General features: G+C 44.8%; 1 protein-coding gene across 1 annotated transcript in view; it reads left to right on the top strand.

Annotated features, from left to right (window-relative positions):
* Positions 1–15,956, top strand: part of TNFRSF8 (tumor necrosis factor receptor superfamily, member 8) — a 55,365-nt gene that overhangs the window by 22,812 nt on the left and 16,597 nt on the right. Inside the window, exons 7-10 of the mRNA XM_006885890.1 lie at positions 2,247–2,340; positions 2,608–2,756; positions 7,278–7,379; positions 7,500–7,553. Of these exons, the coding sequence (XP_006885952.1) occupies positions 2,247–2,340; positions 2,608–2,756; positions 7,278–7,379; positions 7,500–7,553 (399 nt within the window). The remainder of the gene's footprint in view (positions 1–2,246; positions 2,341–2,607; positions 2,757–7,277; positions 7,380–7,499; positions 7,554–15,956) is intronic.

The raw sequence follows: 15,956 nt of genomic DNA, 5'->3' as shown, positions 1-15,956 counted from the left end.
TCTTCAGTAAATTCTTTGACTGCTCTTCATGTTAAGCATGTAAGGTTGTATTACCTGTATATTGCAGATTGTTTACCACTCTTCCTTCAATTCTGAAGCCACATTCTTCATATAGTCCAGTCATTTAAAAAATTATTTGGTGAGCATGTGATTATGTATGATGAACAAGGGAAATCTGTGTGGTGTTAAATTCAGGAAAGGTATATGTTAGATTTGTGTCCTCTCATTGTTTTACCTTTTATATCAAAAGAGATGAAGGGAAAAAGAAAACATAAAGAAGAGACAAAAAGAAAGAATAGCCAAAAATGAAGCACATCCTTTCCATCCCAGGTCTCTGTGCTGAGAACCTCCTAGACCCAAGGGAAGACTGATGCCAAGATACAGGTAGATCTTTAAGGAACACTGGACCCACCTGTGTTGAAAAGAGATAAGGACCTTCCTCCAGGGTTGACAGAGGAAAAACCTACCTCTAGGGATGACACACTGAATTCAGGATTCCAGCCTCCTTAACCATAAAAGAATAAACTTATTTGTTAAAGTTATAGTGGTACTAAATAACTAAGAAACTCAGTGACTGTGGACCAACTCTGATGCAAGAAATCCAGAAAATATCTCTACCATCCAGAGGACCACAACTACATCTTTTCCAATGAGCTCAGAAGTCAGTTTTTCCTTGGGTACTCTGCTACAACTGAGTGTACCCTTTAGAATTTTTGCTACATCTTTGTAATAACTCTCCTCCATAATTTAATGATGGATGGGCAATCTCCCTGCCCCCCTCTCTTCCATGATTTACTGCCTCTGGAAACCAGCTGCAGGGTCAGTTATAGGTTGGTTCCCAGCTCAAAGGCACACAACAACAACAGAGTTTAATACTTATTTATATTAAACCTACTTAAATTATGACCTTAATTGTACCCACACTAGTGCAGAAAGTAAATTATTGCTGAAATAAAAAAAATCAATAGAAAGATTTGAAGAAAAGTTAAGAACATCTTCTAGAAACAGAACCAGAAAACCGATGGAAAACATGAACGAAAATATAATAACACAGTAGATTCATCCGGATAGTCTTACTTTTTACCCCTAGAACTCAAGAGAGTGCATAGACAATTCTGGTAGGGAAGTGGTAGGGTTGGGAGGTGGAAATAACAAATAACAGTAGAAAAATGTTCCTGACTTAAAGACATGAGTCCAAGAGGAAAGCAGGAAAAATGAAAATTACTCACACCTAGACATTCTCACATCATTTTAGAACTCCATGGACAAAGAGAACTAAAAACTCTCAGAGGGTTAAGAACCAACAAGAAAAAGGACCAAGAACAAGTTATCTACAAAGAACTATGCCTTCAGTTTTGAATCTAGATTGCTCACCAGTAAAACAATAATAAAATTTGAAAGTAGAATAAACATCTTTTTAGGCATGAAAACTTTCCCCATGTATCTTCTCTTAGAAAATTGCTTGAAGATGATGTCCAACTAAATAGAGGGGCAGAAACATAAAAAAAAGAGGGTACTGCAGAACTTTAAAATAATGGCTGCATCCCAGGGAAGCAAGCGAAAGAAATTCCAGGACGACAGCTGTGCTGTAGGATGCAACTGGGCTCTATCCACACAGGGAAGTGGAACGCTCCAGGAGTATGTCTACAAGAATCAAAGAGAAGACTGCAATCAATGTAAAGATTAGGAGAAGACATGGGGAGGCATGCTGCAACAAGAAGAGGCTATGATATTCACATGCAAGAGATCCAGCTGTTTTAACTTGGACTGCAATGGCTCCACATTGGTCTCTCTGTCTTCTCAGCAATTCTGATGCACCATTCTTCCCAGCCTTCTCCTCTGTCCATGTTACCTTCTACTTCTTCAATTTAGGATGTTTCTACTACCACACATCCCAGCCAATCTCCTCCCCAGTGATGCTTTCCTGGTCAAATGAGGATGAGTCCTGTTACGAGGACCTACATCTAACCCCAGTAGATGTGTTAGCATCATCAACTATGAGTGGATGGAGATAACACCCACTCTCTAGCTCTTTGCTGCCTCCTAGCACTTAGCACAGTCCCTGGCACATAGTACATAGTAGATCCTCAAGAAAGATCTACTGAGTGGAAGAGAGGGGAGAAAGAAAGAGACAGGAAGGAAAGAGGACCTCAGTCTAGGTCACGCTGACTCAGAATCTTGTGGCCCCACTGGCAGTCACCAGCCCCTTTGCTGGACTGATTCTAAGACATTTCCACCCTCTGCAGGTACAGCTCGAAGGGACACCGCTCATGAGTCACCTCCCTCAGGAAGCCCATCTGACTGCAGCTCCAGCCCAGAGGAGAGTAATATGTCTGCCAGGTGACTACCAGTTCTTTCTCTAGGGCTATCCCTGTCAGGCCCAGGGGGTATTTGGATGGGGCCTGGACTGGATCCTCTGGGCCAAGCCTACCAGTCACTTGGTGGAGACCTGGGCAACACCAGAAAGCCTGAAGGTCAAGGTGCCTGTAAAGTCTGGGCAGAAGGTCTGGGCCCTTTGCCTCATCCGCACAGTCTCCATCTCCCCAAGGACACACTTCCTTTCTTCAGCTCAGGAATCAGTCCTACCTCTGTCTTCTCTCCCAGCAGCACCACCTCCACCGTGCCGTCCTCCCCCCTGGACTCCCACACCAATGACAATCACGAAGAGAGCACCATCCATGCCCAGCAGGACACCTCGATCCCAACCAGTGCTTCTCGTGCCCTCTTCTCCACTCGAAAGCCCGTACTGACCACAGGTAACTCTCCTCTTCCCCCAGGGAGCAGGGACTTTCCCCCAGGACGGGGAGGATTTTAAGCTAGGGCCTGGAGCAGGCTCGGCAGGCTCGACCCCACCCTTACTTACCCTTACTCTAAGGGTCAGGGCCACCCATCCACCTTTGAAGGCCAAGAAGGACAGTAACACAAAAGACTCCAGAAACTTCTTTTGCCTGACTGCTGCCATGAGGAGCCACCATGGAGCTGCCAAGCATCCCACCCGATTAGCTGGCTGACTTCCAGAGTGGAGGGAGACAACGCATGATCATATTGTGAAATAATTTATTAATTGACATCGCTTATGTGATGACTAGTGTAAAATTGGGCACTCTCTAGTAACTTGTTATGTGCCATCATGTTGACATAGCAAACCTATGAACAATGGCTCTGAACTCTTCCCTGTCCTGAGCCAGCTTCACCATCTTAACACACCTACCCCCCCCCCCATTGCCACAGTCACTGTGTAAATACATATCCAGGGTCTCTCTCTCCAGTGCTGACCTTCTACTCTTCCAAGCACGATGTCCTTCTCCAAGGACTGGTCTCATGACAACTTGCCCAAATCATGTGAGATAGAGTTTCAAAATTCTTGCCTCTCAGAAGTAACCTGGTTTCACCCTCTCCAGGACAGACCTGTTTATTCTCTTTTCAGTCCATGGCACGTTCAATACTCTTCTCCATTACCACAACTCAAAGACTTTCATTCTTCTGTTATCCTTATTCATTGTCTAGCTGTCAGATGCATAACAAGCAATTGAGAAGACCACGACTTGGTCAGACGCATCTTAGTCTTTAGAATGACATCATTGCTCTTTAATAGTCTGGAGAAGTCCTTGACAGGAAATTTTCCTAATGTAATTAATCTTTTGATTTCCTGTATGCTGGTGTCAAGAGTGTTGATTGTGCTTGAATCTGATGGCTTAGTGGTAAGGAATTACGCTGTCAATGCAAAGGTGTATGGTGTGAATCCACTAGCTTCTCTAGAAAGATGGGCAGTTTCCTCCTGTGTGATTTACTGTCTGAAAAGCCTCTGGAGGGTCAGCAGTGGGTTGGTTCTAACTTGATGGTTGTTGTTGTTGTTGATTGCCTTTGAGTCGAGCATGGCTCATAGTGACTCTATGAACAAAAGGCTTGAAGCCCCTCTACAACTATTGACATTTATCAGAATTCATAGAGTTTCTGGAGGCGTGCTGTTTAGGAAATGGATGCCACTCCTTGACAGTGCACAATGTTATAAAACAAGATGTGTATGAATGATTGAAAGAAAAACCGTTATGATTTGTAAATTTTCACTAAAACATGTTGAACAAAGTTGATTTCAACTCATAGTGACAGAGGAAGCTTTAAGTTTTACTCAAAGGACAGAATAGCCTCGTAGTAATATAAAATTTATGGAAGCAGACTGCCACATCTTTTTCCTGCTTGTGGATTCAAACCACTAAATGGTTAGAAGCCAACCTCTTAACTCTTGTGCTATTAGGATTTGTCATTGTGTAATTTCCTGACCTGATGGTACGCAACAAGAAGCCACCAGCGCTCCCTCCAGGACTATTTAACCTGGGTTTTAAACAAAAACAAAAAAGGAAAAAAGAAATTATCTTCGATTTAGTTCCTACTTCAGTAACCCTTTAGGACAGAGCAGAGTGCCCCATAGCATCCCAAGCTGTAAATGCTTACAGAGGCAGACTACCACATCTTTCTCCGGAGGAGTAATTGGTGGGTTCAACGTGCCCAACTTTGGTTCGCAGCCGAGCATTTGAACCACAGCACCGTTCCAGCTTTGTGAAGTAGCATTTGTTTCATGCAATTCTAGCAGTCGACACTAGGTGGTGACAATACCCCAAGTCAGTACTGTAGTTCTCAAGGGCTGCACTGCTGGAGTGGGCCTCGCTAACTCCTGGAATTTATTTGTTGGCGTTTGTTCCAACTCTTAGCGAACTCCATACACGCACAGTAGAACCTGAAATTCTCCATACATTCAAATTAGGGTGAGAAAAAAAAACCCAAGAAGATTGGTTTAAATCCACCCAGAGGTACCTGGGAAGAAAGCCTTCGCAACTATTTCCAAAAAAAGGAGCGGCTGAAAATCTTCTGAAGCACAGTTCTGTCTGACACCTGGGTCACTGCATGTTGGTCTGTCTCAGTGGTAACTGTCCCCGGGTAGTGTAAAACTGCTGACTTTCAGCTACTGATCACAAGGGGACTGGTTTGAACGCACGCAGTGGTGCCTCAGAAGTAAAGCCTACTGAACTCCTTCCATAAAAATTACAGCCAAAATCAGCCCACTGGACAAAATCCTTAAAGAGAAGGAAGACCCAGAGAGACACACAAGAAAGAAGGCAAAAAAGAAAAATGTGGTTTGTAGAGAAAAAGAAAAAGAAAATCCTACAGAGTCCATGGAGCTGCCAGCAGTCAGAAAAGACTTGATGGGAACACATTTGGTGAGGTGGGTTTTTTTCTTCTCCCTCAGAAATAGTTTGCTCTTCTTGAAACATTGTAGTCAGCCCGTGATGGGCTGCTTGGAGCCAGGTTAGGAGGTAGATGGCTGAGAGGTGGGCCAGACAAATGGATTGACTTTCAGTCCTTGTTTGAGGCCTGGTGATACAGATTTATCAGCACCCAGGAAATCAAAAGATGAATAACATTGGGAAAATCTACTGTCAGGGACCTCTCCAGAGTATGGAAGAGCAAAAATGTCACTGTAGATACTAAGGTGTGCCTGATCCAGGCTATGGTCTTTACAGTAGTTACTATGCATCAGAGTGCTGAACAATGACTAAAGATGATAGAAGAAAAAGTCTATGAGTTGTGCTGGAGAAGAGTATTGAATGCACCATGGACTGCCAAGAGAACAAACAGGTCTGTTCTGTTGTTGTTGATTGGTTTCAAGTTGAGCATAACTCATAGCGACCCTATGAACAAAAGGCCTGAAGCCCCTCTACAACTATCAACATTTATCAAGGCTCATAGTTTCCGAAGGCATGATATTTAGTAAGTGGATGCCACTCCTGCTTCCACACCTGTCATAATATGTTAGAGGATGAAACCAGGCTGCTCCTTAGAGGCAAGGCTTTATTTTTTTAACCTTTTTTCATTTAAAAAAATTTAAATCTTTTCTATTTTATACTGGTTTCCTCTCAACGTTCATATACGTTGCTTTCATACCGGATCTTTTCCATTTCCTTTACCTACCCCTCCTTTCTTTTGGAAGCAGGAGTGGCATCCACTTCCTAAATAACATGCCCTCAGAAACTCTATGAACTTTAATAAATATCCATAGTTGTAGAGGGGCTTCAAGACTTTTGTTCATAGGGTCAGAATGAGTTGTACTCGACGACTTGAAGGCAATCAACAACAAGAACAACCCCTCCTTTCACACATCAGATTGTGCGACCTCCTAACCCCCCTCCCCATTGGATCCTCATACACATTTTACTAGTTATCTTTCTATTTCTACAATAATTATCTTATATAGTATTTGTCCTTATGGGGCTGAGCTAATTCAGTTAGCATAATGCTCTCCAGTCCCTCCTAAGTTATGTAGTAGTTTTTGAAATCACTGCTCCTGCATGTTGTGTCATATCTCATCATGTGAATGTTCCACAGTTTCTCAATCCATTTGATTGTGGTTGGTCATTTAAGCTCTTTCCATGTTCTTGCAATGGTGAATGATGCTGCTGTGAACGTTGGTGTACAAGTCTCCGTTTGTGCCTCTGTTCTCATTTTCTCAGGGTATATTTCAAACAGTGCAATAGCTGGGTCATATAGAATTTCTATTTTCAGCTTTTAGAGGAAATGCCAAATGGAGGCAAGGATTTTAAAGCTTCGTCTCACATACTTTGCGCATGTTGCCAGTAGGGACCAGTCCTTGGAGAAGGACACCATGCTGGGAAGGGTGGAGGGACAGTGCAAGAGGAAGACCCTGAATAAGATGGACTGACTCAGTGACAGGGTATTGGGGGCAGGTGTATCAGAGACAATGAAATTGGCTCAGGACAGAGCAGGGTTCAGGGCTGTTGTGGTCTTGTTGGGTTTTTTTGGTCTTCTTTTTTCTTTTTCTTTTCAAAACCTGTTTAAGTCTGTGTAACAGCTTGTCTCACTAAGAAGACCAGAATAGGTTAGACTTCTTTGCTATAACAAGCGCAGATTCAGGGCTGTTGTACACAGGGTTGCTATGAGTCACAAGTGGCTCAGAAGCACACAACAACAAGAACAACAACTGCTTACCCCTAAAACATTGTCTCTCTGGTGGTTCAAACATACCAGTAGCTCTGAGGGAGAAAAACGGGCAGTCTCCTCCTGTGTGACTCAGTCTCTGAAAACCCACTGGAGGGTCAGTTATAAGTCGTTCCAACTTGACAGCAATGTGTTTCAGTCCTGATTTAGGAAAGAAACCAGTATTGCCACCTGTAAGGGGATCTAGGCCCCAAAGGATGGAGGAAGCAATCCAGGCCCGGAGTCACCCTGTGTGGTTGCAGCGGGCCTGGCCCTTTGTGTTTCAGGATCTGTGCTCTTCTGGGTGACCATCGTGTTGGTGGCAATCCTTGTCTCCAGCACCTTCCTCCTGTGCCACTGGAAGGCCTGTGGGAAGGGGATTCGGCAGAGTAAGTGTTGCATCTCAGGCCTGGCGAGGGCTAGGAGGGTTGCTTGCTGCTGGCCTGCCCTGAGTCCCTGCCCTGGTAACCCTAGTGTCACTGCAGATGTTGTTTCTGTTGTCGTTCCAGAGCTTCACCTGTGTTTCCAAGGCCAGACCTTCCGGCCCAAGCCAGCGCCTGTAGGTAAGTGTCCAGAGGGCCCAAGGGGCTGCTTGAACTGGCCAGACACAAAGCTGACCCAGACCCTGGATTTGTGCTTAGGATGCACAGAGGCTGGTGGCTCCACTGTTCAGGCCTCCCAAGCTACAGGTGGATGGGTGAAGACATGCCTCAGACAGTGTTGTTTGGGAGCGCGATGCCTCCTAGCTTGTTTCTCTCTCTTTTTTTGGTAGTGTTTTGCTTATTCAGGGTCTCCTTCCACTCCAGATAAAATTGGAAATTACCTGTTCCATATCGTTGATGAATGGATTTGGTATCTGTATTGGGATTGCATTGAACTTGTAGATTACCTTTGGTAAAATAGTCATTTTCACAATATTGAGTTTTCCTATCCATGAGCATGGTATGTTCTATTTCCCCAGGTCTCTTTTTGTTTCTTGAAGGAATGTTTTGTAATTTTCGTTGTATTGGTCTTTTGTGTCTCTAGTTAGATATATCAGTGCTATTTGCACAGGGTCCTGTGCTGTTCCTGTCTCTCCATCTCCCTCCCTCTCTCTTCCTCCACTCCCCCCTCCCCACCCTCTTTGTCCCTCCCTCCCTTTTCCTTCCCTCCCCATCCCCCCTTCTCTTCTCTTCTCCTCTTCTCACTCTCCCCCTTCCTTCTCTTTCCTCCTGCCCCCCTCCTTCTTTCCCTTCCTCTTCTTCTCTTTCTGCTTCCTTCTCTCCCCTCCCTCCTTGTTCCTGCTCCTTTCCCCCCCAACTTCCTCCCCCTTCCCCTTTGTTTCTCTCTCTCTCTCCCCTCTCCTTCCTCTTTTCTTCTCTCCACTCTTTCACTGACTGCCCAGGCAGCCCAGGGGCTTAGAGGGCAGGAGGGCAGGTGATAGGGCTGGAATCCTGCCTCTGCCTTGTGCAAGCTGCGCGACTTTGGGTGTGTTACTTACCTCCTCTGTGTCTCAGTTTTCTCATTTGTAAAATGAGATTGGTGGTACCGACTGCACAGGGTGGATGTGCAGGATGATGGATGCCTGTGAGGCCCCTCTAGTACCAGGACCTCCCTAGTTCTGGCTCTCTGGTACATTCCCCACCTCTGGGCCAGCTTTCCGAGGCAGTGGATGGACACCAGTGTCTTCGCTGTCTGTGAAGCTCCTTTCAAGGCAAGGCCAGCTCTTCTTTGGCATCCCACAAGACTGATTGAGCACCTATTGTGTGCTGAGCCCTGAGCATGACGGAAGGAGGACTGTGAATGGTCTGAGATTCTGTGGACGTTCTGCTTCATTTCCAAAGAGATTTTCCCTGACTTTTCCCAGGATCCCCAGGGAGGTCCATGCGATGACCTGGAAAGTAGATGGCTGGCCCTGGCTGTGAGATCAGACTTAGCCTTGACCTTAGAGGTCACTCAGGGTTAGGCTTAGGACCTCTGTTTGTGCGCCCTGTCCCCCTGTCCTAGCTTCTGTCCCATCCTTCTCCCTCCTTCTAGCTTCCTCCACATCCCAGTATCCACCTACCCTTCCTCCAAATCTACAAGAGCCTGGAGAGCCTTGCAATCACCTCACTTTGGACAAAACATAGCTGCACACAGCTGCATTTTGAGCCTGACGAGTTTCACAACCAGGAACCTAGATTTCCCAAGGGGCGGGGAGTTTGTGTCAAACTCTGCATCTCATTGAAAGCATTTACTTTCTTGATGTTTTTTCCCTCGTTTTAGACTTTTCATTGCTATCTGTTTATTAATTTTGTCTCTAAGCCTTTGTGGTACTAGTTTTCTTGGAATAAAAAATGGAGGAAAGAAAGAGGAGGCAAGTAAAGAAAAACACTTTCCTCATGAAGCTAGACCTAGAACTGTGCAAGGTGCTGCAAGGAGCCTGGGTGTCAGCCTCCCCTGGAGCTGACTCAGGGCCTCTGGGCAGAGGCAGCACCAGGATAAGCACACAGGGTACAGGAGGTGGGCAGATTGGGTGCGATGGGGCCACCACCCCTGGAGCAGTGGGTGTTGACTGGGTGAAGGAGCATGTGTTCACCTGTTTCTTCCTGCAACTGCCAAGTCATCTTTTTCAAACACCTCCTAGGATTCTGTGCTGGGAACAGGCACTGCCCTTGCTCTCCAGGTTGTCAGTCTAACCCTTTACTGCTATGTTCTGTTGTTTGACTTGCCATGTGCAGAGTGGAACTGCTCCTCTGGGTTTGCCAGTCCTTTCTTCTTTCTTGGGGCACCTCTGAGTAGGTCTGAGCTGTCAGCCATTAGGCTAGTAGTGAAGCCTTGAACTGTTTGTGTCACACTCTGTTGTTGCCATTGGTGTGTGGCGTTGACTTGTTCCTGATGCCGTGTGACAGTAGAACTTCCCCGTAGAGTGTTTTACGCAGTGGTCTTGAAAGGAAGGAGCTCTGGTGGCTCAGTGGTTAAGTACTAATGAATATATTTGACTAGTAGTTCAAAAGGACGGGAGGAAGATGTGCCAATCTGCTTCCATAAAGATCCAGCCTTGGAAATTCTGTGAGGCACTTCCACTCTGACCTACCAGTTCTCTGGAAGTTGGGATGGACTCAGTAGTCACAAGAATCTTTACGGGAGTAGATCTCTAGGCAATAGTAACAGGAATCTTTACGGCTGTAGATCTCTAGGTCTTTTCTACCATGGTTCAAAATCACTGGATTAAACCGCTGAACATTTTGGTTAGCTGTTCAGAGTTACTCATTTGTGCTACCAGGGCTCATTTGTGCCACCTTCTAGAAGGAACTAAAGACAATCAGGATGGGAGTGTACACCCTACTGCTCCATCGGCTAAAACTCTAGGGCCTAAGTAGTGTGGACTGCCAAATGAAAGGTTGACAGTTCAAACCACCTCTCAGGAAGAAAGATGAGACAAGGATTTACAGCCTCAGAAGCCAATGATTGCCATGAGTTGGAATAGAACCGTAGGTGTTAGTGGATAGTAGATGCTCAACAATTAGCTGGAGAATTGATCTGGCGTCATTTCCTGAGTCCCTCGCGGCAGATGTTGGAGAAGCATTTATGTTATCCCATCTTATTCTTTCAAAGAACCTTGTGAGGCCAGTCCTGTTAGTGTCCCATTTCACAGAAGAGGAGATAGAGATGGAGGAAGATGAAATGTGTCTAAGACCATATAGCTAATAAAGTAGCATTAAGATTGTATTGTTAAAACAATGTTAAAACATTTTATTTTGTTTTATATTGTTGTTGTGATATACCATCTAGTTAGAACTGACTCATAGCTGACCCTCCTGTGAGTTTTCAGAGACAGTAAATTGCATGGGAAGAGATTGCCCATCTTTCTCCCACGGAGCAGTTTGTGGATGCAAACCACATACCTTTGAGCTGGCAGCGCAATCCCTTGCCACTAAGCCACCAGAGTTCCCTTTTCTTTGATAGCATTAACTAAAATACCCACATTGTATTTCTACTCTCCCTACTTCCTCCTTGTAATTCTCCCCTCCATCAGTCCTTCCATTCCACCCCATCCTGCTTCAGGGTTTTATTCTTGTGCAAATCTTGCTCTGAGGTTTTGATTTAAAAACGGTGTCTCTGTCTCAGCCCTGTTGACCAGAGAATTGTTTGTTGTGTGGACTGTCCTGTGCATTGTAAGATATTCTGCAGCCTCTCCAGATCCCAGTAGCACCTCCCCACATGTGATAATCCCAAATGGCTGCAGACATCACTAAATGCCCTACTCATTCCAGTACTCTTAATTCTTCATTTTCATGGACCCAGAGACATTATTTTGTCTTTTATTCCAGATGGGTTTAAGAGGAAGAAAAGTTTTCTGTTGTGAAAAATGTCAAGCTTACAGAGAAGCCCAAAATCGAGTATAAAGAACTTCTTTTTCCTAAACCATTTGAGCCAGTTGTTGACTTGCCTTCTGACCCTCAAATACTTCAGCAAGCATTTCATATAAACAAGGGCATATTTTTACACTATGGTAATAAAACCACCAACGCCAGGGAGTTCACACTGATGCACGAACACCAACTCATCCTTAGACCCATCCGCATTTTTTCACTTGCCCCAGTAATGCCCTTTTGAAGCAGAAGAATCGTTCAGAGTCACGTGATCATTTGGCAGCCAAGTCTCCTCGCTGCTGTAAGTGTGCGTTGACTTGGCTCCAACTCCTGGTGACCTTGCACGTAGCAAAATAAAGCATTGCCCACTTTTGCACAGTCTCCATGGTTCTTCATACCTTGGAGTGCAAGCAGCCTCTTCATTCTCCTTCAGTCTGAGTCAGCTCCTCAGTCCTCTCCTGGACGTTCATGACCTTGACATGAGGCTCACCCAGTGATTGTATGCAGGTCCTTCACTTTAGGGTTCTCCGACCTTTCCTGGTGGCCAGCCGCAGGTGGTCCCTCTCTGGTAGAAAGATGCTGGAAGTGATGCTGATCTCTGCACACTGAAGCCTGCTGGGTTCCCGCCTGTCCCGTTCCTGGGAATGCTGACTTTGCCTCTCAAGGTGGGGTCTTCCTGCTTTCTCCCTGGGGAAGTGACTCTCTGATTCTGGCTGATCACTAAGTGCTTTGTGAAAAGGTGCTTGAAGACGATGCCAGCCTCATCAAACTTTCATCTTATTTGCTTATATATTCCTGTCTGTCCGGACTCATGGAGTTTTTATTCAGTGAGCTATAACTATTACCGTTATTGTGTTTTTTTTTAAATTTTTGTTTTATTATTTTTGTGTGAGTGTACCAACAAATCAGATCTGACTGGTACAGGAGGAGATTGTCCCTCCTTCCCTGGCAGAGCATCTGGTGGATTCGAACTGTGCGCCTCTGGGATTGTAGTTGCAGCTCCTTGCCACTAGGCCACCAGAGCTCCCCTACCGTCATTGTTTTAATGCTCCAAGTGTCCTAAATTAGGTCAATGGGAACCTCTCTAGGCTGGCTACTCCCTTTTGCATTGCCCATGTTTCTGTTGTAAGAGTACTTTGTTGCTTGGAGATGCTCCAGGCTCATCTTGTGCTCCTGGCCCCACCCTTGGAACTATCCACCTCCTGAAAGAGCCCTGGTAGGAACAAGATTGAATTTAGGAATGTCTGTTTCCAAAACCCCACTGAACCTTTCTCAGGCTTGTCTTGGCCTAACGGTAGGCAGGGGGGCAGGGGTAACGGAGCTGGAAGTGAGGGAACAAGGGCAATGGGACAGAAGAGGACTTTTTCATGAGATCCTGGACTCCACAAGTATGGCTTTCAGAAGGACCTTGAGATACGGTGCACGAGGGCCTGGTTTCTACCATCATCCTGCATGTGCTGGACTCACGTCCTGGGGTGCCAGATGGGTTTACAGGAAGATCTTTGTTCTCCCCCAAATCAAACAAACTAATGAATGAAGACAGTGGACTGAAGCAACACTTTTAGGGGAAAAGCGCTCTTGAAATTTGACCTCTGTACTTGCTGACGTTTGCTTTGCGTCCCTTTAAAAGTGTGTGCGGTTAGGACACGGCTGTAGGCAGATGTCGACACGCTTTGGATCCTGCCTCTTCCACCCACCTTTATGTTATTCTACACCTTTTTGGTTCTGAAAATCATACATGCTGAGTCTCTTTAGGGGTGGTGAAGTGCCGGGCAATGCTAACACCCAGAGCCTTGCCAGAAACTGCTCTACAGCCAATGTCCTTTAAATGTTTAACAGTTAGACTTTATGTTTTAGAATCATTTTAGATTTACAGGAAACTTAATAGTACAAAGAGTTCCCATGTAGCCCTCCCTCCACCCCCACAGTTTCCCCTCTTATTAACACCTTCCATTAATATAAGGTATTTATCACAATTAATGAACCAATATTGGTACAAGATTAACAAAAGTCTGTATTTTATTCAGATTCCCTTGTTGTTAGGTGTTGCTGAGTCAGTTATGACTCATGGTAACACTATGAACGGACCTGAGCCTTACGCTGTCTGCTCCAGCCCATTGTGAGGGTCACTGTGTCAATCTATCTCCGGTCCTCCGCCTTTCCCAGCATGCTTGGCCCCTCCTGACAACATGCCTGTAATTTGTAAGATGAAGTTTCACCATCCTTGCCTTTAAGGAGCACCCTGGTTGTAGTTTCTCTAAGGCCAACTTCCTTGTTCTTTTGGCGGTCTGTGAAATATTGAAGTCCATGGAAGAGTCCAGTACTCTTCTTCCTTAACAACACAACCAAAAGGCACCACCTCTCATCATCCTTGTTCATTGTCCAACTTTCGGATGTACAGGAAGCAACTGAAAATTGTTTGAATTCATGGCTTGAATCAGGCACACCTTAGTCTTTAAACGGACATCATTTGCTCTTTAGCTCTTTGGAGAGGTCTTTGACAGCAGATTTTCCCAGTGCAACACATCTTTTGATGTTTTTGACTGCTACTGCCATAAGTGTTGATTGTGGTTTAGAATAAAATGAAATCATTGATATCTCCAGTCATTTCTCTGTCTAGCCTGATGTTGCCTATTTTACCAATGGTGAAGACTTTTGTTTTCTTGAAGTTGAGATTTAGTCCATATTTGTTTTCCCTAATGTCCTTTTTTCTGCTTCAGTATCCCAGCCAGGACACCACATTGCACATGGCTAGCTAGCTGCCTCATCTTGGCTGTGCGAGTTTCTCAGGCTTTTCTTGTTTGGAGGGTCTTGGCGGTTGGAGGAGTCCTGCCAAGTGTGTTATAAGATGCCCTTCAGCTGGAATTTGATATTTTTTCTCCTACCTACACGGGGTTTATGAATTTGGGGCAGGTGAAATGCTATTCTCCTCATATCCTATCAGAATCAGATGTAGTTGTTGTGATTAGTATCATGGAACAGAGTGTGCAGGTGTGATTGATTGGAAAAACCACCCAATGTTGTTGTTGTTATGTGCCATCGAGTCGCTTGTGACTGATAGCGACCCTATGTACAACAGCCCTAAACTCTGTCCTGTGCCAATCTCACTGTCTCCAATACACCCATCCCAATTACCCCAGTCATTGAATCAATCCACCTCATAGAGGGCCTTCCTCTCATGCGTTTTCCCTCCACCCTCCCAAGCATGATGTCCCTCTCCAAGGACTGGTCCTTCCTTACAACATGTCCAAAGTATGTCAGATGAAGTTTCAGAATCTTTCCTCCAAGGAGCCGCCCGGTTTAACCCTCTCCAGGATGAAACTGTTTGTTTTTTTACCAGTCCATGGTACATTCAATTCTCTTCTGCAACACTACAGCTCAAAGGCATCAATTCTCCTTCTATCCTCCCTAGTCATTGTCCAACTCTCTGATGCATAACAAGGGATTGCAAAGACTATGGCTTGTATCAGACGCACCTTAGTCTTCAGAGAGACACCATTGCTCTTCAGTACTTTGGAGAGGTCCCTACAAGCAGACTTTTCCAGTGCAATACATCTTTTAATTTTCTGGCTGCTGTTGCTGAGAGTGTTGACTGTGGAGCCAAGCAAATTAAAGCTGTGAACAATCTCAATCTCTTCACTATCCATCCTGATGCTGCCAGTTGGTCCAATGGTGAGAATCTTTGTCTTCTTGACATTGAGCCTCAATCCATATTGTAGGCTGCAGTCCTTGACACTCTGCAGCAGGTGCTTCAGGTCCTCCTCAGTTTCAGCAAGCAGGGTTGTGTCATCTGCATAACTCAGATTGTTGATAGATCTTCCACCAATCCTGATGCCACATTTCTCCTCATAGAGCCCAGCCTCCTGGATAATCTGTTCTGCATACAGCTTGAAAAGGTATGGAGACAGGACACATCCCTGGCATACGCCCTTCCCAATTTTGAACCATGCAGTGTTTCCTTGCTCTGTTCTGACGATTGCCTGTTGGTCCAAGTATAGGTTTCTCGTTAGCACAATCAAGTGTTCTGAGATTCCCATTCTTCTCAAATCATAATTTTTTTAAAAAGACTAATAGTATAAAGAATCTGTTCTCACCATAACTTAGCACTGGATGAGTTTTGGTTTTGTTTTTTTAAGTAACCATAAAAAAGTATCTATGACAAAATATTTGCCACTTCAACAATTATGAAAAAAGATTTTATTTAATGTCTATTTCTCGTTGATGAAATACACTTGGCAAAACATATGACTACTCAACAATCTCTACATGTAAAATTCAGTGACACTGATTACATTTTTTAAATCATGCAACCATCCTCACCCTCCTTTCCAGAATTGTTCTTCCCCTGGTAACATACACCCACTGTGCCCAAGATTCCTTTCTAAACTTTCGAGTTGTTCTTGTCAATTTGATCCCATGTAGGTTGTTCTTAAGAAAGTGTAATGCCAAAACAACTATGAGATATCATCTCACCCCTGTAAGAATAGCAAAATATAACAGATCAGCAAGCAACAAATGCTGGCGAGGATGTGGAGAAACTGGAACTCTTATTCACTGTTGGTGGGAATGTAAAATGGTGCAACCATTGTAGAAGGTGGTGTGGCGCTTTCTCAAAAAATTGCAAATAGAGAT

This window comes from Elephantulus edwardii, unplaced genomic scaffold, assembly GCF_000299155.1.
Source record: "Elephantulus edwardii isolate Elephantulus edwardi_28Jun2011 unplaced genomic scaffold, EleEdw1.0 scaffold00045, whole genome shotgun sequence".
Classification (NCBI taxonomy): domain Eukaryota; kingdom Metazoa; phylum Chordata; class Mammalia; order Macroscelidea; family Macroscelididae; genus Elephantulus; species Elephantulus edwardii.
Note: the sequence above shows the minus strand (reverse complement) of the source record. Positions and strands in the feature narration are given on the sequence as shown.